The following is a 23,438-nucleotide window of genomic DNA, read 5'->3' on the forward strand; positions in this document are numbered from 1 at the left end:
TCAGCAAATTCTGTATGTTCTATTCCACACTTTCCATCCTTCTTTACCAGCCCTGCCCAGAACCTGGCTCTAAGTCACCACTCTCTCTCCCCTAGATTACTGCAGTAACGTCCTGTCTCACCTTCATGCTTTTCCCTTACTCTTCCATAGTCTCTCTTCAACATTATACCAAAATTAATCCCTATAAAGCATAAGGTAAATCATGTCACTACTCAAAACCTTTCAATGGCTTCCCAACTCTCCAGACAAATTCTCAAACCAGTTATAATTATCCAACAGGGCCCTATGCGATCCTGTCTTCAGCAAACTCTCTGATCTGATTTCATACCACTCCCCTGGATCACCCCTGCTGCAGCCACCTTGGCTTCATTGCAATTCCCAGACTACCAAGCATGTTCCTATTTTAGGACTTTTGAACTTATAGTTCCTTCTGCCTGAAACACTTACCCTCCAGTTATCCCCGTGGCCAACTCTTTTATTCTTTCAATTCTCTGCTCAAAACTCTAACAGGGATGCCAGTCCTGCTTACGCGATATAACATTGTCCTTACCCACCACCCCTCCCACCACCACCACATCACTACAGCATCAGCACAAACACCACCACCCCTCCCACCACCACCACATCACTACAGCATCAGCACAAACACCACCACCCCTCCCACCACCACCACATCACTACAGCATCAGCACAAACACCACCATCACTACCACCATTACCACATTGACCACCACCGTTCTCTTTCATCCTTATCCTACTCTCTACTCTCCATAACACTTATTGTCATCTCACTTTATTATTTGCTTGTTGACCATCTTCCCTCTCTGGAATGTCACCGCCACACTGTTGGAATCCTTAGCAGTTTGAAGTGCGTCTGGCATGTAGTAGGTGTCCAGTATATTACTGAAGGATGAAATGAATGAATGTTCTTTGTAGAAAGGAATACTTGTCTCAGCTCTTATTAGCATAGATCACAACCAATTGTTGACTCAGCGAATGAAAAATGATTGTGATTTTTTTGCCAGTGATATTCATTGATTCTGTTTTCCTCCTTCAAGTTGTCTGTTTATCTTAGGATTTGTTTTGATGGTAAGGAAGTGAGAAAAAAAGTTCAACTTTAACTTGCATTCTTTCTACACACTTTACTATTGTGTGATGAGTCAGGCTAACTTTTTGGTTTTCACTACAAGTCTTTTTGTATACCTTGCGCCCATTCTGAATAGGAAAACACTCAGGTAATTCTGTTTTCTTGACTCAGGACCATGTCTGGACGAAGACTTCGGGCAGCAGTTAGAGAAGTAAGTTAAAAATGAAATAAAATGTCTATGCATTTTTATTTGGAAAAGAGAAAAGAATTCCCTAGCCCTGTGATCTGGTACCTTTTAAATTAATTCTAGCTAAGATGATGAGAGTTTTACAGAGGTGAATATGAAATATTGATGGCATAAGAACCAACTTAAAAAATATAAGGAACTATAGTAGGATTAAAATATTTTATTTGTATTTACGTACTAATAATTTAAAAATTGATAATGGTTTTTATGGATTCAGTGGTAAATGACCCAAGTACGTTAATACCTTAAAGTCTTGTGTAAATAAAAATCTAACACATTGAAAATGCTGTATTTTACCTATATTTGTGATTTTCTTTATATTCAGAAAGTATTGTAAATGGTTCTAAAATGATGTAATCAACAAATGTCTTTTTTCTTTAAATAAATTTATTTATTTATTTTATTGGCTGTGTTGGGTCTCTTTTTGCTGTTTGCCGTGGCGCAGGCTCAATAGTTGTGGCGTGCGGGCTTAGTTGCTCTGTGGCATGTGGGATCTTCCTAGAGCAGGGATTGAACCCGTGTCTCTTGCATTGACAGGCAGATTCTTAACCACTGCACCACCTAGGAAGCCCAACAAATGCCTTATTATTTGGAGCTGGAAATAACTACTGTGGTTAGCTTATATGTTCCCATTATACTTTTTAGGAAATTGATAAAATATCTGTATTTTGGTAATAAGAAGATTCTGCATCTACAAATGCAATCATTAAGATGTTCATAGAGCCATTGGCTTGCCCAACTATGATGCAGAGTTATGGCTTTAAGTTTTCATAAGGGACCCTTTAATTCTCCTGTATTCCTAGGCAGTTTTGATCATTAGGAAAAATATTGTTAAGATAGGTATCATACACTAATGATTCACATTTATAATTGTATATTAAGTATAACTAGGATGATAATACACTTTAAGATGAAGAGTAATTTTATTCCACTCTCCCTTTCCCCCTAGGAATTTGCAACTTATGGGATGCCAAATATGACTGTCGTTATTTCAGGTCTATGCAATGTTTATACACATTACATTACCACCTATGAAGAATACCAGGTAAAGTAAAAAGCTCTCATCATTTGAATGAATTATACCCAGGTTAAGTCTATTGTGTCAAATGCAGATTTTCTTTCTGGACGTCCTTAATCATGTTTTTGAGAGATGATTTTGTTTTAGGGCAGGGAGGAGAAGGATAAGCCAGAGGTTGTATTTGGGAGATCTAGGTTGACCATTTCCAAGTTCAGGTCAGAATTCTAGTCTCACTGACTTCCACTTTCCCTCAAATAAATTACTTTGTCAGGGGCACTGATAATAAGCCTGGGTTATGGCATACAGCTTTCCTAACTCCATCCATAATGCTTCTGGTGCCTTAAGCTTCTGTAGAACCTGGGAAAATTCCCATTGATAGCTACTATTTATTGAATACACTGGCTAAGCGTCTTGCAAATGTGATCTTATGTAATCCTCACAATTAGCCCTGACTGAAGTAGAGTATTATTATATCCATGATACAGATTAAGAAACAGAGCCTCAAAAAAATTAGGGAGGCCGGTGGCTGGAAATGTTTTTTTGTTTACAAATAGTACAGAAAGTAACCCAAGTACTTTTAAACAACAGTAGTTAAAAACGTGAAAAAAAACAAACAAATGTGAAAACAGTGTAGAATTCCACAACAAATGGTTTCTAATTCATCTGCAGGTATAACTTGACAATCTGTACTGTGGCATATAGGCTACCCCTTGACAAATACTCAGTAACTCCAGCAGTAGAGTCTGTCCTGCTGCCCTCTGTTGACTTTACTGAAGGTCTCTGCCTTCTAGAAAATCCTGTTGAATAAAGGTTCTTAACTGGGTTAAACTTGGAAGGGAATAAGTTTTCATGGATCCATTTTTTCATTTATCTGTAACTGTCATTTATCATTTCTTTCAATTATGAATGTAGGCAACAAATGACAGTAATATTAGCAGCACCTCTGACTTTTGTCACCAACAAGAACCATGGATATTTTTCACATCACACATAGTTACTGCACATCTGGAAATATCTTTTCCTCTCATTGCTATTTTAAAAGTAGTTATTAGATCTGCTACTAGAGCTTGTTATTTAATAGCATCATACGGAAGCACAAACACAACTTTGTCACAAAATTAGTTTATTGTTGTTTGATTTCAGTTGAATGGGTTTCCTTTGTCAACCCATGTATTTTATTTTATGTGTTTAGAAACGTTGCTCTGAAAAGGTCCCACAGGCCTCAACAGACTGCCAAAGTTGAGGCACAAATAAAGTTAGGAACCCCTACTAGCTTGTTTCCTGGTTAGGGACAGGCAAACATTAGTATTAGTTTATTTGTTTATTCACTCATTTATTCAACAGATATATTTTGTGACAGATACTGTACTGGCCACTCTCTGGGCATAACAATGCCTTGCCCTCAAGACCACTAGAATTTATGTGCCAGTAAAAGACATAGAAAAAAGTAGATGATTATATTTCTATGAAAGGGATGCACAAGGTGTTATGAAAACAAAGAGAAAGAGCAGCAGTTTAGACTGGGTAGTTGAAGTTGAGGACTGGCTGGCAGATTTTCATGAAGATGTAGCATTTGACTGAGTTCTTAAGAATGAGTAAGGACTAATTAAGAAAATAAAAGTTAGGGAAGGTGTTCCATATTGAGGGAGCTACATACACACAGGTCCAGAGGGCAGACTTAGTATATTTAAGGGGCCATAATTAGTTGAGTAGCATGGAATAAGCATGATGAGGGTAGTGAGATGGGGGCTGGAGTGGGAGGCAAGGGTTAGTCAGTGGAGAATCTTATATGCTGTGCTGCAGAGCTTTGACTCAATGAGGAAGATTTTGGGGAACTGCAGTAGAATTCAAAGGAAAGAATGCTCTGATGAAATCTGTGATTTAGAAAGGTCACTAGGATGGCAGTGTAGAAAGTGAATTGGAAGGGCAAGTGTGGAGGCAGAGAACTGATTAAGAAGCTGTGGTTATGACCTGGGTAAGAGCTAAGGGATCGACCAAGGTAAAAGCAGTAAAGAAAGAGGAAAATGAAAGAATTCAAGACATGTTAAAGAATGGCAACTTGGAGACTTATAGGATATAGGATGAAGGAGAGAGGAGGGTCTAAGGTGACTGCAAGATGATCCTGGCATGGGAGACTGGAAGGGTGGCCTTCACTGAGATGAAGAATGTTGCAGGGAAAGCTGATATATTTGGCGTGATGAGTTCCATATTAGATTTGATGAATTGGAGGTTTCTGTGGAACAACCAAAGCCTTGGTGCTCAGGTAAAAGGAGTTGTATTTGGTCCTATTTTGTAATTCTATGATGAGTTAATTGTTCTCCAGATAGTTCCAACACCACCCAGTTTATCCAGGAGTTACTAAGACTCTCGTTTTCCCTCATTTTTTTTTCCTCCTATACTCCTTGGGGGAACACATTTCTATTACAAGTACTTAAAATAGACATAAACTCAGGAGCTATTACCGTCTTTCAGACTAACTGGACTGACAGTCCAAATGGCATAGCCAAGAGAATTCCCTGCCTTTAACAGGTAGTTGACGGAAGCCATGTACTTTAGCTGGTAAACGGAAATGCCCTCTCTCCTTTGTCATAATTAGTCTTGATTTATGTCAGTTTTGATGATGCACGATGTCCAATCACCAGCCCTCACTGAAATGCAGTCCTCTGTAAATGAATCGAAATAAGCAGAATGGTGTATGACTCTACTCTGCCTCTCCTGCAGGCTCAGCGGTATGAGGCGGCGTCCACAATTTATGGACCACATACTCTGTCTGCTTACATCCAGCTTTTCAGAGTCCTTGCTAAGGCCATTGCCACGGTAATCAAAAACTGTATGTGTGTGTGTCTCAGGGCTGGGGAGATGCAGAGGGAAGCAAAAAAGACCTTAGCTTTGAGTGTTCAGTTTCTTTGAAAATATTTATATTTAAAAATATTGTAGCTGTGAGGTATCTCTAAGAAATGAAACTGGTAACATAAATTGAGTCAGTTAACATCTTTTGGTAGTGACCACTTTTTTTCATACATATTATCTCATATTATCCTCCCAATCATCATGTGAAGTGTGGAGGTATCATTTCCCCCATTTTTCAGGTGAGCAGATAGGTTCAGAGACGAGAAATGATCAAGCTTACTGTAACTGGGAGTTGAACCAGTGCTTTCTAATCTTGGTTTCTCTCCAGTTGCTTCAGAATTGAGTGGTCTGATACTTTTTTTTTTTCAAAGCAGAACTATTTTTATTTTTCATCATAAAAGCTATAGCTATTTGTAGAATATTCAGATTATAAAGAAAACCCATCTCTAGAGATAACCGCTGTTTAACTTTCAATGCAATTACAGGTTTATATCTCTTCCCATGGAAGTAGAGTCATCAAATTTTATAGTGATATTTAGGAAGAAAAGTGTGATTCATTTTGTGGAAATTTGTTTCAGAATTTTATGGTTATGTATCTAAGACTATCTATGTGATCTTGGGGAAAAAAACACTATCTGCAAGCCTATTTTCCCATTTTCAAAATGAGAGCAATGCCGCGTAGATTATACGGCTGTTGTAAAGATTAAACGTATAAAGCAAGGATTAAAGTACATTAAGTACATATGAAGGGCTATTTATAATTTGAGATTAGAATTTTGATGACACTATTAAAGGTGGCAAGTTTTGTGGAAAACATAGATTGAACCAGTCATGATATAGGCTGATCTTAACTTTTAAATTAAAAATATATTTATTATATTCCTTAACTAGCACAGAGCAGGATTTAGGAAAAAACTTGGTAGTGACTTTGCATAAGGGAGACTCAACACTTTTTTTAAACATGAAAAGAATAATTACAGTGTCTTGTTACAGAGGCTTATCGTGTGTTCCTGTCTGGAGTTACACAGTTAGAGAATGGCTCTCCCAGAATCTAAACTCATGTAGCATGATTCCTAGCTTATGCTCTAGATTATACTGCCTAGGGGAGTGAACGTGTTACCTGTGAGTGAAACTTTCTTCTAGTCACAAAAGTTTAAATTATGGACATCTAGGCTCCCATTTCAGCCAAGTTCCCCTCACATTTTGTTACAGTTGTTAGCTCTTGGGAAGGGGGAGAGTGTGTATGTGTTTGCTTTAATGAAGGCTTGTTTTGGGGTCTGGTGAAAGGGTCTTGACTCTACATTGCATGCTTCTTAAGCAAATGCTGTCTGTTCTAGGACACAGTAGCCAATCTGAGCAGTGGTCCGGAGCCCCCATTTTTCACAGGCCTGATGGCCCCATTAATTCTTGATGTTGTGGATAGAGCACCTGCAGGCACAACTTTTGGGGATATCCTGCAGCCAGCGAACCCAAAATATGGAGTGGTAAGACTTGCAAAGAGGTCTTGGAGGTCTTCAGAAGCCTGTGTGGGGGTGGGGGAAAGATATTGCTTAATGTCACCACCCGCCTGGAATCATGTCTCGGACCAGCTGTTAGCAATAATTTAGAAAATTGTTCTTATCTCTACAGACGCTCTGCAAACATGAGAATGGGAGAAGTATTTATTTTTCAGTTGGTAATTGTGGAAAATTGAATTTCTAAAATTCAAATTATCCCTTTTCTTTTTAAAGGGATCGTCATGGAACCATTCATTGTAGCATAGAAAAGTTGTCTCTTAAATCCAGGATAGGAAAAGCACACAATTGAAGCAGGATTTCTACCACTACTATTTTATATAGATCTTGTGTGTTGCAACTTTGCTAAATCATTTATTAGTTCCAATAGATTTTTTTTTTTTTTGGTGTGGATTCCTTAGAAATGTCTATATAATAGGTCATCTGAGAATAAAAACAGGTTTACTTATTCCTTTTTGAATTTCCTTTCTGGATGCCTTTTATTTTTTTCCTTATTGCATTGACTAGAGTGCCCAATGCAATGTTGAAAAGAAGTGATAAGACTGGACATCCTTATCTTGTTTCTCATTTTAGGAGGAAAAGTATTCAGTCATTAAGTGTAGTGTTTTCTTTAGAATTTTTGTAGATGCCCTTTACCAGGTTAAAAAAATTCCCTTCTGTGTCTGGTTTGTTGAGAGTTTTTATGAAGAAAGGATGCTCACCTTTTTCAAATGCTTTTCTGTGTCTGCTGAGGTGATCATGTGGTTTTTAGTTTTTATTCTATTAATAGGATGTATTCGTTGATTTCAGATATTAAATAAATACCCTTTAGTAATGGTATGTAATACTTTGGTTTGCTAATATTTTTCTAAAGAGTTTTGTACTCACGTCCATGAGGGGCATTTGTAGTCTTCTTTTCATGTGTTGCGTTTGTCTGCCCTTGGTATCAGGGTAACGCTGGTCTCAAAGAAGGAGTACGAAGTGTTTCCTCCTGTATTTTCTGAAAATGTATGCAAAAGATTGGTATTATTTCTTCTATAAATATTGGATCAGATTTATCAGCAAAGTCATGTGAATTTGGGCTTCTCTTTAAGGCAAAATTTTTAATCACTAATTCAATTCCTTTACTTGTTTTAGGCCTATTCAGATTTTCTATTTTGTCTTCCTTCCTTCCTTCCTTCCTTCCTTCCTTCCTTCCTTTCTTTCTTCCTTCCTTCCTTTTTTTTTTGATTCAGTCCTTTTATTTTTTCTTGAGTCAATTATGTGTCTTTCTAGGAGTTTAATTTGTCTTTAGGAATTTTTCCCGTTTCATATAATTGTCTAATGTATTGGGATAAACTTGTTCATAATATTCCCTTATAATTCTTTTAATTCCTGTAAGGTCAGTAATGATGCCCCCTCTTTCTTCCTGATTTTGCTGACTTTCATCTTCAAAGAGCCATCTTTTAGCTTCATTGATTTTATCTGTTTCTCTGTTTCATTGATTTTTGCTCTAGTGTTTAATTTCTTTCCTTCTGCCTGCTCTGATTTTGTTTTGCTCTTCTTCTCATTTCTCAAGGTGGATGCTTAGGTTATTTTTATGTTTTAGTGTCCTTTTTTGATTCCTCTGTTGTTTTTTTTTTACTATGTATATTTTTAGCTATTTTCCTGGTAGTTATTTTAGGGATTTGGAAAAGAACTCTTCCATCTCTTAACACTCCACTCTCAATACTTCTGACTGCAGATGCATGGAGGTTTCCCCCCAACCAAGTAATTCTCCTGTTCTCTGTGGACACCAATTTGATGTCCTACAATTCAGTTCAATTCTGATGCCATTTACTTGGGGTTGGCACAGACCCCCACAGGTTAAGGGCTCAGTCCCACAAGACTGCACCACCCTCACCTCCTGCTCCCCATACGTATGTGTTTCAGACACCAATGGCAAACCCAAGTTGTCACCTGTGCTTCTAACAGGCTGGCTATAAACTGGAGATTCCCATGATCTCCTCCTCAGGTTTAATAACTTGCTAGAACAGCTCACAGAACTTAGGAAAATAGTTTACTTACAAGATTACCAGTTAATCATAAAAGGATACATCTCAGGAAGAACCAGTGGAGAGATGCATAGGGCAAGGTATGGAAGGAACTCAGAACTTCTCCAGGCATGCCACCTTCCCAGGATCTCCGCACATTCACCAGCTTGGAAGCTCTCCAAACCCCATAGTTTGGGGATTTTTATGGAGGCTTCATTACGTGGGCATGATTGACTAAATCGCTGGCCATTGGTGGTTAACTCAACCTCCAGCTCTTTTCCCTTCCCTGGAGGTCTGGGGGTTGGAATTGAAAGTTCTAAACCTCTAATCACGGGATCTGTTCCCCTGGCAACTAGCTCCCATTCTGAGGTTAGGTAGAAGCCCCTAGCCAACAGTCATCTTATTAGCATACAAAAAGACACATTAGCAGAGATTCCAAGGGTTTTTGAAGCTGTGTGCCAGGAAATGGAGGCAGACTATACATATATATACCTATAGTCTCATGTCACAGGGCTATAATATGCATCTTAACTAATCACAACCTACTTTAATATAATACTAACTTAATTCCAAAAAATACAAAAAGATTCTTCCCATATATCTTTTTTTTCCTTTCCCATCTTTGGTGACATTATTGTCACATATTATATCTACATGTAAATGTAATAATACAGTGTTATAATTATTGTTATATAAAATCTTATGTCTTTTAAAGACATTAAGAAAAGATATAAAAAATATATTTATAGAAAATCTTTACTTACCTACATATTTACCAGTTCTGGTACTCTTTATTTCTTTTCTTTTTTTTTAAGTTTATTTATTTATTTATTTAGGCTGCATTGGGTCTTTGTTGCTGCATGCAGGCTTTCTCTAGTTGTGGTCAGCAGGAGTTACTCTTTGATGTGGTGTGCAGGCTTCTCATAGTGGTAGCTTCTCTTGTTGTGGAGCACAGGCTCCAGGTGCATGGGCTTCAGTAGTTGCAGCACCTGGGCTTAGTAGTTGTGGCATTCAGGCTCAGTAGTTGTGGCATGTCAGCTCAAGGGTTCATGGGCTTCAGTAGTTGTGGCACACGGGCTCAATAGTTGTGGGGTGTAGGCTCTAGCATGCAGGCTTAGTAGTTATGGTGCATGGGCTTAGTTGCTCTGCGGCATGTGGAATCTTCCCGGACCTGGAATCAGACCTGTGTCCCCTGCATTGGCAGGAGGATTCTTAACCACTGTGCAACCAGGGAAGTCCCTCTTTATTTCTTTTTAAGAATTTGAATTATCATCCAGCATCATTTCTTTTAGCTGGAACGATTTTCTTTAGTATTTCTTGTAAGACAGTTTTGCTAATAACAAATTTTCTCAGACTTTGTTTATCTGGAATGGATTTATTTTATTTTTGAAGAGTAGTTTTGCTGCATTTTTTATTCAAAATTTTTTTCTTTTATTACTTCAGATATGTTATCCTGTTACTTTCTGTACTCTACTCTCTAATGAGAAGTCAATTGTTAATTTTATAATTTTGCTGTAAGAAATGAATCACTTTTCTCTTGCTGCTTTCAAAATTTGCTTTTTGTCTATGTCTACCACTAGTTTGCTACAATATATCTAAATGTGAATCACTTTGTGATTATCCTACTTGGAATTTCTTGAGTTCCTTGGATCTATAAGGTAACATTCATCAAATTTGGGAAGTTTTGAGCCATTATTTCTTCAAAAAAATATTTTTGTCCTTTTCTCTCTTTCTTCTAATTTTGGAACTTCTGTTTTGTGAATGTCAATACACTTGGTTTGTCCTACATGTTTCTGAGGCTCTGTTACTTTTACTTCAATCTTTTTGTCCCTCTCTATTCTTCATATAAGATAGTTTATATTGATAAATTCTAGTTCACTTATTCTTTCTTCTGTCATCTCACATTTGCTGTGAAGCCCCTCTAGTGAGTTTTTCACTTTAGTTGTGATTTTCAACTGCAGAAAATTCTCTCCACTGAGATTCTCTATTGCTAAATCATTATCACTATACTTTCCTTTAGTTCTTTAAACATGATTTATATTAGTTCTTAGAACATTTTAATAACAACTGCTTTGAAGTCTTTGCTAAATCCAAATCTGGGGCACAGAGAGGCAGGTTCAATTCTTCCTTTTTCCCCCTTGGTAAGGGTGATACTTTCTTGTAAGCACATCTCATTTTGTTGTTGTTGTTTGAATACTGCATGTTTGTTGATACATTGTAGTAACTCTGGATTCTAGCTTGACCTCCCCACCCCAGAGTTGTTATTTTTATTTGTTTGCTCATTTAAAACTTGACTAATTAGTAAAGTCTGTCTCTTTTACAATGTATGGCTACTAATATCTTTTGCTCAGTTTTTTTATTCTTGATTTTAAGTCTGGCTCTCAAGTGGTACTTCTGTAATCATAGAAATTAACGTTCAGCTGAATATTGGTCAGAGTTTTTACTTAGGTGCCTCAAGGAGTAAGAATTTCAATCTTTGCTGATAGAACAGTGTGGTCTAGGGTATGCATTCAAACTTCAGAACATTTTCAGTTTTCTCCAAATTTTAATTTCCACTGGGCTCTCTTATATCTCCTCTGCACCTACATCCAGACATTGGCAAGGGATATATGAGTGGCTTGGGCCTGCTGTGTTCTCTGCTGTGTATGATCATAGCCTCTGGTTAGTCCAGGATAGGAGAAGAGCTTATTAAAACCATGATAGTTATCTTACTTCCCCCCAGACTATTAAATCACCAATTACCAGTGTAGCTACTATCCCTCCATGTTTGCCTTCCATTGAGATCACCACTTTAAATGACTATGTTCCAAATTAAGTGATTTCCTTCTGGCAGCAGCAGAAAAACTGTTGATTTTATGGCCTTCCCCCATAGGTTGAAATATAGTACCACAGAGGATGAGGGCAACCCTGGTAAGAACACCCAAAACTTGCACTGTGCTTCCCTAAGTTTAGTAGTTTTAATGAACAAACATTTATCAGCTTTTGGTTGATAATTGATGTGCCAAAATGGTTATTTTTAGAGTTACATATGATCCAGCAATCCACTCCTGGGCATATATCCAGAGAAAACTCTAATTTGAAAAGATACAGTGACCCCAATATTCATAGCAGCACTATTTACAATAGACAAGATATGGAATGGAAGCAAACTAAATGTCCATCAACTGATGAATGGATAAAGAAGATGTGATATATACAATATGCAATAAATACTACTCAGCCATAAAAAAGAATGAAATAATGCCATTTGCAGCAACATGGGTGGACCTAGAGATTATCGTATTAAGTGAAGTAAGTCAGAGAAAGACACATATCATATAATATCACTTATATGTGGAATCTAAAATATGATACAAATGAACTTACAAAAGAGAAACATACAGACATTGAAAATAAACTTTTGGTTACTAAAGGGGAAAGGGATGAGGGAATAAGTTAGGAGTTTGTGATTAGCAGATACAAACTACTATATAGAAGATAGATAAACAACAAGGTCCTACTTTATAGCACAGGGAACTATATTCAATGTATTATAATAACCTATAATAATCCATAATGGAAAAAATATGAAAAAAATATATAACTAAATCACTGTACACCAGAAACTAACATAACATTATAAGTCAAGCGTATTTCAAGAAATAAAATTTTAAAATGGTAATTTCTGACAGTTTTGTCTATATATATAGTTGCTTTTTAGGGAGAGGACCTATTGACCTTCTCACTTTGTCATATAAGAAATGTTTGTTCTATACCACTACCATTTGAATTGGCACATTATATTTGTAGTGGGGTTGTCTCTCATTGTTAAGATGAGTGTGAGTAAACAGGAAATTGTGATGGTAGGAAAAAAAATCAAGGACAAGAACACTTTTAAGGATTAGGAAAATCTGGCTAACCAGATACAAATTTTATTTTTTAAGTGAACCATGATTTTGGCTGCAGAGCTAATTGCTCTATATAAAGAACATGCCGATTTTTGCAGAAAATTCTGATTGTTGTTGAAACATTTTGCTAGCCATTGGTGAGACTGGCTAATTTGATGATCCCACTGGTGAAAATGAAGAAAATTAGAAAAAATAAATTGATGATAGTTATTCAGGGGAGTTAACAGTAAATAATTGAGCAGCACATCTCTGTTTAGATGGTCATCATTGATTATGAATCCATGGGATGTTTTTATTAAAAATTGTTTTTAGTATGAGCTAGGTCTTGGAAGATGAGTAGGAGTTCACAGAGCACATGAAAACATACCACCTCTAGGTGCATGGACTATAGAGGGATTAAGGTGGAGTAGCAGGTGGGAAATTACCTGTAAAAGGTCTTGTATACCACGGTAAGTCACGTGAAGACTTATTTGTTTGTTAGTTATTTAAAAAATATTTTTATTGATGATAATTGATATACAATAAACTACATATATAAAGTGTACAGTTTGGTAAGTTTTCACTATTAATGCCGTTTACTTTTTCTTGAGTGATCTTTAGTAGTTTCTATAGCTCAAGGAATTTGTCCATTTCATTTCATCTAAGTTATTTGAATTTGCAGGTGTAAAGTCATTGCCAATTTTTCCTTATTATCTTTTACATATCTGTAGAATCTGTATTGATGTCCCCTATTTTATTCCTGGTACTGATAATTTGTGAATTCTGTTTTTTTTCTCTTGATCATTGTGGCCAGTAGTGTTATTCTATTTATCTTTTCCTGGTCTTTGTGCTATTGTCATACATTTTACTTTTATGTAAATTACAGACTCCATCACAGATTGTTCTTACTTTTAAACAGTAGATTGTTTTTTGTTTTGTTTTGTTTTTTGTTTGTTTGTTTTATCTCTTTATTGGAATATAATTGCTTTACACTGTTGTGCCAGTTTCTGCTGTACAACACAGTGAATCAGCTGTATTTATACATATATCCCCATATCGCCTCCCTCCTGCAACTCCCTCCCAACCTCCCTAACCCAGCCCTCTACATCATCACCCATCATCAACTTGATCTCCCTGTGTTATGCAGCAGCTTCCCACTAGCTATCTATTTTACATTTGGTAGTGTATATATGTCAGTGCTACTCGCTCACTTCATCCCAGCTTCCCTTTTGTCCTCCCCCCACCCACAGCTTCCCTTTCATCCCCCACCCCCACCATGTCCTCAAGTCTGTTCTCTACATCTGCATCTTTATTCTTGCCCTGTCACTGGATTCATCAGTACCATTTTTTTAAGATTCCTTATATATAAGTTAGCATACGATATTTATTTTTCTCCTTCTGGCTTACTTCACTCTGTATCACAGACTCTAGGTCCATCCATCTCACTACAAATAACTCAATTTCATTCCTTTTTATGGCTGAGTAATATTCCATTGTATGTATGTGTCACATCTCTTTAGCCATTCATCTGTTGATGGGCATTTAGGTTGCTTCCATGTCCTGGCTATTGTAAATAGTGCTGCAATGAACATTGTGGTACATGTTTCTTTTTGGATTATGGCTTTCTCAGGATATATGCCCAGGAGTGGGATTGCTGGGTCATATGGTAGTTCTATTTTTAGTTTTTTAAGGAACCTCCATACTGTTTTCCATAGTGGCTGTACCAATTTACATTCCCACCAACAGCGCAGGAGGGTTCCCTTTTCTCTGCACCCTCTTCAGCATTTGTTTCTAGATTTTTTGATAACGGCCACTCTGACTGGTGTGAGGTGATACCTCATTGTGGCTTTGACTTGCATTTCTCTAACGGTTAGTAACGTTGAGCATCTTTTCATGTGTTTGTTAGCCATCTGTATGTCTTCTTTGGAGAAATGTCTATTTAGGTCTTCCGCCCACTTGTGGATTGGGTTATTTGCTTTTTTGGTATTAAGCTGTATGAGCTGCTTGTATATTTTGGAGATTAATCATTTGTCCCTTGCTTTGTTGGCAAATATTTTCTCCCATTCTGAGGGTTGTCTTCTTGTCTTGTGTATGGTATCTTTTGCCGTGGAAAAGCTTTTAAGTTTAATTAGGTCCCATTTGTTTATTTTTTATTTTATTTCCATTATTCTAGGAGGTGAGTCAAAAAGGATCTAGCTATGTTTATGTCATAGAGTGTTCTGCCTATGTTTTCCTCTAAGAGTTTTATAGTGTCTCGCCTTACATTTAACTCTTTAATGACTTTTGAGTTTATTTTTGTGTATGATGTTAGGAAGTGTTCTAATTTCATTCTTTTACATGTAGCTGTCCAATTTTCCCAACACCACTTATTGAAGAGGCTGTCTTTTTTCCATTGTATATTCTTGCCTCTTTCATCAAAGATAAGGTGCCCATATGTGCATGGGTTTATCAGTAGATTGTTTTTAAAGAGATTTAAATAATAAGAGAAAAATATTAACCAACACATTAACAATTTCTGGGGACCTTCATTTCTTTTTGTAGATCCAAATTTCCACTTAGTGTAATTTTCTCTTTCCTCGAAGGACTTCTTTTAACATTTTTCTTTCTTCTTTTATATATGTAAAAATGTCTTTATTTTACTTTCATTTTTTAAGAATATTTTTACTGTTTATGGAATTCTTGGTTAGCAGTTTTATCTTTTAAGACCTTAAGATGTTGCTCTACTGTCTTCTGGTTTGCATTGTTTTCTGTGGGAAAAAAAATTCTGCTGTCACCTTTGTGTATGGTCTTCTCTGTAATGTGTCATTTTTTTCTCTTGTTTTTTAGAATTTTTAAATTTTTATTTGTAGTCTCAAGCAATTTGATTTTAAGAATCCTTGATGTCTTTTTCTTTACGTTTCTTGTTTCTTGTGCTTGGGGTTTATTGAGCTTCTTGGATTTGTGGGCTTATAGTTTTCAGCAAATTTGCAAAATTTTGGCCATTATTTATTCATTATTTTTTTCTGAATTGCTTCTCCTCTTCTATGCTTTGGGAACTCTAATTACCCATATATTTAGGCAGCTTGAAGTTGTTCCACAGCTCACTGCTGCTCTATTCATTTCCTTCAATCTTTTCCCCTTTCTTTTTAATTTTGTATAGTTTTTACTGCTATGTCTTCAAATTCAGTCATCTTTTCTTCCACAATGTCTAATTTGATAATTCCATCTAGTGTATTTTCTTTATAGATACTATAGTTTTCATCCCTAGAGGTTTGTACTAGGTCTTTTTTAATAAAAATCTTCCACATGTGTACTTAACATGTTCATTTGTTCTGCTAGCTTTTTGAAAACACAGAATAGTTATAAGAACTATTTGTGTCCTTGTCTACTAATTCTATCATCTAATTCATTCATGGGTCAGTTTTTTAAAAAATATTTATTTATTATTTCGGCTGTGCCAGGTCTTAGTTGTGGCACGTGAGATCTTTAGTTGCAGCATGCATGTGGGATCTAGCTCCCTGACCAGGGACTGAACCCTGGCCCCCTGCATTGGGAGCATGGAGTCTTCCCACTGGACAACCAGGAAGGTCCCTATGGGTCGTTTTGATTGAGCATTTTCTCATTATGAGAAGTGCTTTGCTTTCCTTTGTATGCTTGATAATTTAGATGTTAGACATTGTGAAGTTTTATTTTGTTAGGTGCTAGATCTTCTCCTATTCCTATAAATATTTTTTAACTTTGTTTTAGGGTGTTATTGAATTATTTGGGAAGAGTTTGATTTGGAGGTTTTTAGGCAGGGCCAGAGCTGTTTTTATTCTAGGGAAAATCTCTCCACCATGCACCTGAGGTAGAACTCCTTTGAGTTATGAAGTTTCCCAGTCTGGCTGGTGGGAACAGGAACTTTTCACAATTCTCTATGGGCCTGTATTTTCTCTCTAGTTCTTTTAAATGATTCTTTTCCTATGTTTCGGTAGTTCCCTTATATGCATGCAGAGTTGAAGGGAGCCTTCTGCAAATCTCCAGATTTCTCTCTCTGTGTAGCTTTCTTCTCTATGGTCCTCTCTTCTCTGTGTTACTCTACCCTGTGAACTCAGGACCACTTGGTCTTCATGGGCTCCCACATCTATTCCTTAACTTACATAAACTGCCTAGCATTGCTTGATTCTGTTTCCTTGTGCTGTGGCTTGTAAACTCTCTGAAGGATTAAAACTGGGGCAATTATAGGGCTCATCTTTTTCATTTTCTGTCACTCAAGGATCACTGTTTTCATGCCTACTGTCTTTAAAACCATTCTTTAATACATATTTGTCTAGTGTTTTTAGTTGTTTCAGGTGGAAAGGTAAATACACAACCTGTGAATCCATCTTGTATCTTTATGTGTAAGTATATGTGCAAGTAAAAGTCATCCATGGAAAGTTTTGACTTTCCTTATTTAATTTAGTCCGTTTCCTGAATGTGTGTGGGAGGGAGGTGTAAGAAAATATCCAAGGCTGAAGAAGCCATTTTAATGTGCTGTCACTAATTTGAACCATAGCTCTATATCTTCACCTGAATCTACCAAAAGCAAATTCATTGGCCCAAAATTCTGAAGTAATTTGTTGCCCCCAAATTCCTGTGTCCATAGTTACAAGGGTGTTTTCTCTAATATTCTCAGAAGATAACACACTTGATTAAATACTGAGTTGGCGAAAAAGTTCATTCAGATTTTTCTTTAACATCTTATGAGAAACCCAAACAAACTTTTTTGCCAACCCAACAGAGTACGATCTCTACAGGTAACCCAGATTCCTAGAAATGTTTCATAAGTAATGGCCCAAATATGAGCACAGCAAAAAATATTTTTATTAGAACTCATAAAATGAGTTTTTATTTTCAGGGAGAAGTTGTTGAAGTTACATTTGTAGGTGCTAACCCGAAGAATTCAGCAGAAAACCGGGTAAGCACCAATGATTCTTTGTACAAATTTAAGTCCACTTTTTAGCCTTTCATTCTCTTGAGTATCCCAATGGAGGTTAACAACATAAAGATAAAATGTTCCAATTTGCTTTTCATCTTATTTTGTAGATGTGAGAGAATTTTCAGTGGGAACAGTTAATGTAGAGCTGAGTCTGGGAAAAAAAGCCCACAGGAAACATTTAACTGGCTCTACTTAGGACCACACATAGCACAATGCATAGAGAACTGCATTGTCTGTTGAGATGATGTAGATTTGCATACAATTCCCATTTATGTATTCCAGTTTAAAAACCCTACTGAAGTTGGTAAAATAATCCAAGGGCCAGAATGACATGTATCTTTGTTTGCTTCTTACCACTCTTTGTCTCCTCTCCTCTTCTCCTGAAATCCTGACTCTGGTCCTGACTCTACTGTTGTGGAATGGTCATGGTTCCCTGGGTGGATGCTCTACTGGCTTGGAGCCCTGGCCCATGTACTTTACTTTTTCTTGCATTGGCCATTTCCCTACTCTTTGCTACTGGCACTAATAGGGTATTTATTTATTAATCTTGAAAAATGACACAAGAAATACAGATCCCATGTAAAAACAGACAGTATAGAAGTGCTTAAAATAGAATGTGAAAGTACCTCTCCTTTCATAAACATTTTTAGAGGTAATCGCTGTCGACAGTTTGTAACATATCATTTCGTAGTTTTTGTTTTTGTCATATATATGTATTTATATATATGATAAAGTATATGTATCTATGAATAAAGTGAAGTCATTTTATTCCTCTTTAACTCCCTTGGAATGTTCATATAACTACACAAGCAATAACTAGACACATTCTAGTTGTAAAAACTCAAACAACAAAAAAATATGTAAAGGAGAAAGAAAGTAAGTTTATGAAAGTGATTTCAAGGTCAGATTTTTTACTGTGGTGGAGAATGCATTCACTTTATCCATGAGCCATTCTTCCCAGAGCCCATTGTCACTTATAGTCCAAAATACCTTTCTTCCAAATAAGCCTTCCCATTTCTGTTTATTAAAATATGATTATTCCTTTGATAAAAATTGTGACAATATAACATTGTCAAATATAATATTGGGGAAAATTTTTCTACTGCTTGGGTAGTTAGCATGCACCTGTTTGAAATAATTTCTCTAGGTAGTCAACATGTCAGGATATTTACATGTTTACAATGTTATTTTCTAAAGATATTAAAGTATTGTAGCAAGACTGCAGGATTAGCTGTCATCTGACATCCTTAGGGTAGAGAAATACTATCATCATTATTGCCATGGAGAAGCAAGAGACTAAACTGCTTAAAGCCCTATAATGAGAATAAAATTAATTTCTAAGAATGTTTTGGGACTTGGCATAAAACAATTTCTGGTACCCTTTATTATTAGTAATCATCACATCCTCACCACTATTTGTTGAATGTTTACTATTTGCAGGTACAAGGCTAAAGGCTTTATATACATCATCACATGAATCTAATTTAATCCTCCCTGCTATCCAATGAGTTATGTTTTATTATCCCAGTTTTACAGATGAATAAACTGAGGCTTAGAGAGATTAAGTGACTTGTATGAACTAATTGTGTATCTGAAAAAGATTAAGACTGGGAGGCAGGGAGAGGATGTCACATAGTTCACACATTTGGCAGCCTCCCGTTGTTCTCTGATCTGCACTCTAGACCTATACACGGGGGCCCACCCCATCTCCTTCTCCATCGAAGGGCTTCCCAGTGTCACTCTACCCTAAATGGCCAAGAGCAGTTGTCTTTGAGAATCACCACGGTTATGAAAACTTTTTTTATTGAATATAATTCATTATATGAGTCATTGAAGCATTTAAAATAATCCCATGGTCCAGCTATAAATAGGTGATCTACTCAGCAAAGGTTTGTTTGGACACCTGTAAATGACAGGGCTGTGATGGATAAAGGTGAATTAGACACAGTCCTGCCCTTAAGGACCACAATCTAAAGATTTTTAAGGAAAATTTTAGATTTATGGCCTTTGTATCTTTTAATTTATTGTATTATTTAAATATATACTTTATTTGAAGCTGAATTCTTGGTCTAAAACAAATTACTATAAACCAATGTGGAAATTTTTATTTTCCACTGGGAAAATAAAATCTGCTTATGATGTGGGTTTCTAGGAACCCATTATGACAAAATGTAAGGGTTGCTTTTAGCACCCCAGGAGCAGGAAGTTTTATTCATCCTTTTCCATTCTTTTACTCCAGCAGGGATGTTTACTAATAATTCATTTACCTGGAGATGAAAAGATGAGGAAATTTTCCCATTTTCCCTCCTAAATCTTGAGGTGACTAGAGAAAGTCTTGGAATATAGGTTAATAAACATGTCGTGAAACGTTTGACTGCTGCCTTTTCTAAATCTTGTTTTATTTCATCTCTTCTTTGCCCTCATTTCCAAAATTTGCTATCAGCACTAAAATTATGCTTCATTCACTTTTCTAAAGAAAAGTCACAGTGTTTAATAGACTGGATGAATTAACAGTCTGAAGACATTGCATAGAATGTTAAGAGGAACACCTGAGGATTTGCATGAAATTCCAATACATGTTCACACCAGGTATTGGGAGGTTAGCAGTGGTCAACAAAGGGGAGTAAGGGGTATGTACAGACAGGTTTCTTCTGTGACTGTGCAGTGTCTGGTCAGTTATATTAATTGTATTTCAGACCCATCAGACCTTCCTCACTGTGGAGAAATATGAGGCCACATCAGCAACATGGCAGATAATGTATAATGATGCCTCCTGGGAGACTCGGTGAGCATGTCTATTGAAAATTTTGTCTTTCAAGCCCTGAAACGAGTTGATTAGTAATACAGAGAAGACAAATGGGAAGACTGGCTCAGTACATGATATTAATGATATCAAAGTCCCAAGGAGCCTTCTGGCCATATTTAGTTGATTCATTAGATTTTATTTTGATCCTATTTTTCTACAAAACAATGTGGTGTGTGCTTCTGTAAGACTAGGTGCTAATGAGGTTATGACCTCCATTCTTATAAACATCTGTTAGTTTTGTCTTTTTCCATGGGCACAGACATTACCCCTAAAAGCTGGCCAGGCTTCCTGAAACGTGGTTGAAAGTGGTGCTGGGTGAAGGTGTTGAGATGGCTCTGTAGAGCCCGATATTCCTTCTGGGAGAATAACAAGTCTATACCTACCATGTATTGCATGTTCCTATATGGTCAGTGATTCTTCATTTCAATTACTAAAACACAAGAAGCTTGAGTGTTTGTTTAACTCTTACTGAGCCAAAGAGGAAAGGAATGTGCTTATGGAGTTTCCTCAGAGAAACATCTCTCTGTGCTTTTTGTTATCAGATACCCAAGCTAAGTAGACAATGTGAAGATTTGAAAATATATTTGAAATAAGAAAATGTTTCCATTCCGAACTCTATAAATTTCATACCACATGACAGTAGCATGGACGTAGGCAAATTTTTTGGCTATTCGTGTCTAATTCAAATCACCTCAAAGGAAGTGATTATTTGTATGTTGGTTTGGTTCCCATGGTTGACTGAAAATAGAGATTTGAACTTGTGGCCTATTTGATAGCCATACAGAAATATAGGCATGGTTTTTCTTCTGATCTTTAGGACTCTAGGGTACAGGTAATCTTTAAACAAGTAATACATATACATATTTATTGTTAAAGGTTATATAGATAACAAAAAAAGGATGATTTATTTTCAGAAGCCCACAATCAGAATAGCAGTCAGTATAGTCTTCAGCCTTCTTCACCAGCAGCAGCATCACCAGCTATTTACTGAGAGCACTGGACCTGTCACTGAGGAAACATAGGATGCTGAGCGCACCCTCTCTGCCCAGGGGATTTACCCTCTACATAACTGAGGGTATCAATCAGTTAGCCCAGGATGCCTCACTATATCTAGAAGAGTAGCTGAACTTCCTGCCATGGTCTACAAGGACCAACGTGATCTGATTCCATCTGTTTCTGTCATCTCAGCCACTCTTCTTCAGTTCACTCTGCCCTGATCCTACTCACCTGTGTCCAGTTCCTTGATTGTACCTAGTGTGCTCCTGCTTCAGACACTTTGCATTCTCTGTTCCTTCTTCCTAGAATGTTCTTCCTCTAGACACATGTGGGTTCAGTTTAAATAACATCTCCTTAGGACTACCTCTCTCACTTTCTTCATTTCACTTACCAGTTTTAAAATCATGTGTTGGTTTACTTGTTTATTGCTTTCTTCCTACCCTTGTCCTAGTAGAACATAAACTCCGTGAAACTTTCGACCATGTCTATCTCACTCACTACTGAATTCTCAGTACCTCCAGCATAGAGCCTGGCCCATGAGCTCATGAGATATGTATTTTGAACAAATAATTCTAGATGCAAAAAGAAGTGTCAAGCTGAAGCAGAGGATGGCAAGGGCTAAAAGGATGTTATGGCAGTTCTAAAGCAGGGGACAGCCTGTGTTCTGAGTATCAGGTAAGGCTACCTGGGATAGATAGAATATAGGCAGTTAGGTAGAACAAATAAAGATATTTCTACAAATGGTTGTTTCTCCAACGTCTGCTTCTAGGAAGTATTTATCTCTGTGCTGTTCGTTGCTATCCTCTCAATATCTAGTATAGTGCCTTGCTTATGATAGGTACTCCCTTCATATTTATTTAATGGGTAATCATACACTTTTCTAATCACACATTTTTAAGAGTAAAACTGGGTTTGTTTGTTTCCTACCAACAGTTTCTATTGGCACAAGGGATCATGGGGTCTTAGCAATGCAACAATACAATGGCACATTCCAGACACTGCCCAACCTGGAACCTACAGAATAAGATACTTTGGACACAATCGGAAGCAGGACTTACTCAAGACCGCTGTCATATTTTCATTTGAAAGCACTCCCTCCACTTTTGAAGTTGTAACTACTTGGTGAAAAGTTGACAAATCATATAAAGAGCAGCTCTTCTCTGTATAATTTAAATAACTGATTTCATGTGAATGTAACCTATTATGATGACTTCAATAATTGTCCTTGTTTGGGGACAGATAGTTTACTGCTAATGGGACAGGTATGTGTGGGTGTGTGTGCATGAGAGAGAAAGAGCGAGAGAGAGAGGGAGAGAGAGATGTGTATGTCCCATTTACCTTGCTCTAGTAGCTTTTACCTCATGGTCTGCTGCCTAAAGCATGATTTCCCTTGGGGCCCTGTGGCTATTTAAAAAGACAGTTCCCCTCAATATGAAACCTCCAAAATATTAGTAAGAGTGGTTAAAAATGTGTGAACAATATTTAAACTATTTATTTATAGAATTATGGAATGTTAGCACTTAAAAAATCTGAAGGGGTCATCTAGTTGGCTCCTTCATTTTACAGATGGGAAAATGAAGTTTTATGGATTTAAGATTAGCATAAGGCTAGGACCTTTCCCCTCAGCCACATTTAAGAAATATTATATAAACACCAACCATAAATGTATAAGTCCAGTTAGAGAAAATCAGCATGTCAGATTTTCTACACTGAGCGTAGCTTTTCAAAACAGTCACCCCAGAGTTGATATGGCTGATACAGAGTTTTGTGGATGTTCAAATCATTCCTGAAGTTGCCTTCAGAGCCCAATTATGAGAAAGTCACACTTGTAATATTTTGATCATGCCTTGTGTTTCCCGAAGTGGCCTTATCACACTGAATTGTGTCTCACATTCCCAAGCCTTGTTCTAAGTGATTTTTGATTGTTTTCACTAATCAAATTCCCTCAAACCCACAAAGTTTTGCTATTAGTATAGATATTAAAATGAAAGTGATACTGGCTTGAAAGGGAGTCCTCAAAGAAGAGGCTCTGAATTCATTTATCTGTCATTACCTATTCACTCACTCACTCATGGACCCATTCAATCATGGAATATTTATTAAGGCTTACTCTCATACCCAGCCATG

The 23,438-nt window shown here is 36.8% G+C and overlaps 1 protein-coding gene across 2 annotated transcripts in view; it reads left to right on the forward strand.

Moving 5' to 3' along the window:
- ASAH2 (N-acylsphingosine amidohydrolase 2) overlaps positions 1-23,246 on the forward strand; it is a 76,283-nt gene extending 53,037 nt beyond the window's left edge. Inside the window, exons 16-22 of one of the 2 annotated variants that reach the window (XM_057735595.1) lie at positions 1,259-1,298; positions 2,284-2,379; positions 5,074-5,169; positions 6,540-6,686; positions 17,429-17,488; positions 20,206-20,294; positions 22,245-23,246. In XM_057735595.1, the coding sequence (XP_057591578.1) occupies positions 1,259-1,298; positions 2,284-2,379; positions 5,074-5,169; positions 6,540-6,686; positions 17,429-17,488; positions 20,206-20,294; positions 22,245-22,437 (721 nt within the window). In that variant the 3' untranslated portion in view covers positions 22,438-23,246. Of the gene's footprint in view, positions 1-1,258; positions 1,299-2,283; positions 2,380-5,073; positions 5,170-6,539; positions 6,687-17,428; positions 17,489-20,205; positions 20,295-22,244 lie in introns of those variants that run through there. The other variant, XM_057735596.1, reaches the window with a different exon arrangement.
- The last annotated feature ends 192 nt before the right edge of the window (positions 23,247-23,438 follow it).

This window comes from Hippopotamus amphibius, chromosome 5 (genome assembly GCF_030028045.1).
Source record: "Hippopotamus amphibius kiboko isolate mHipAmp2 chromosome 5, mHipAmp2.hap2, whole genome shotgun sequence".
Taxonomy (NCBI): Eukaryota; Metazoa; Chordata; class Mammalia; order Artiodactyla; family Hippopotamidae; genus Hippopotamus; species Hippopotamus amphibius.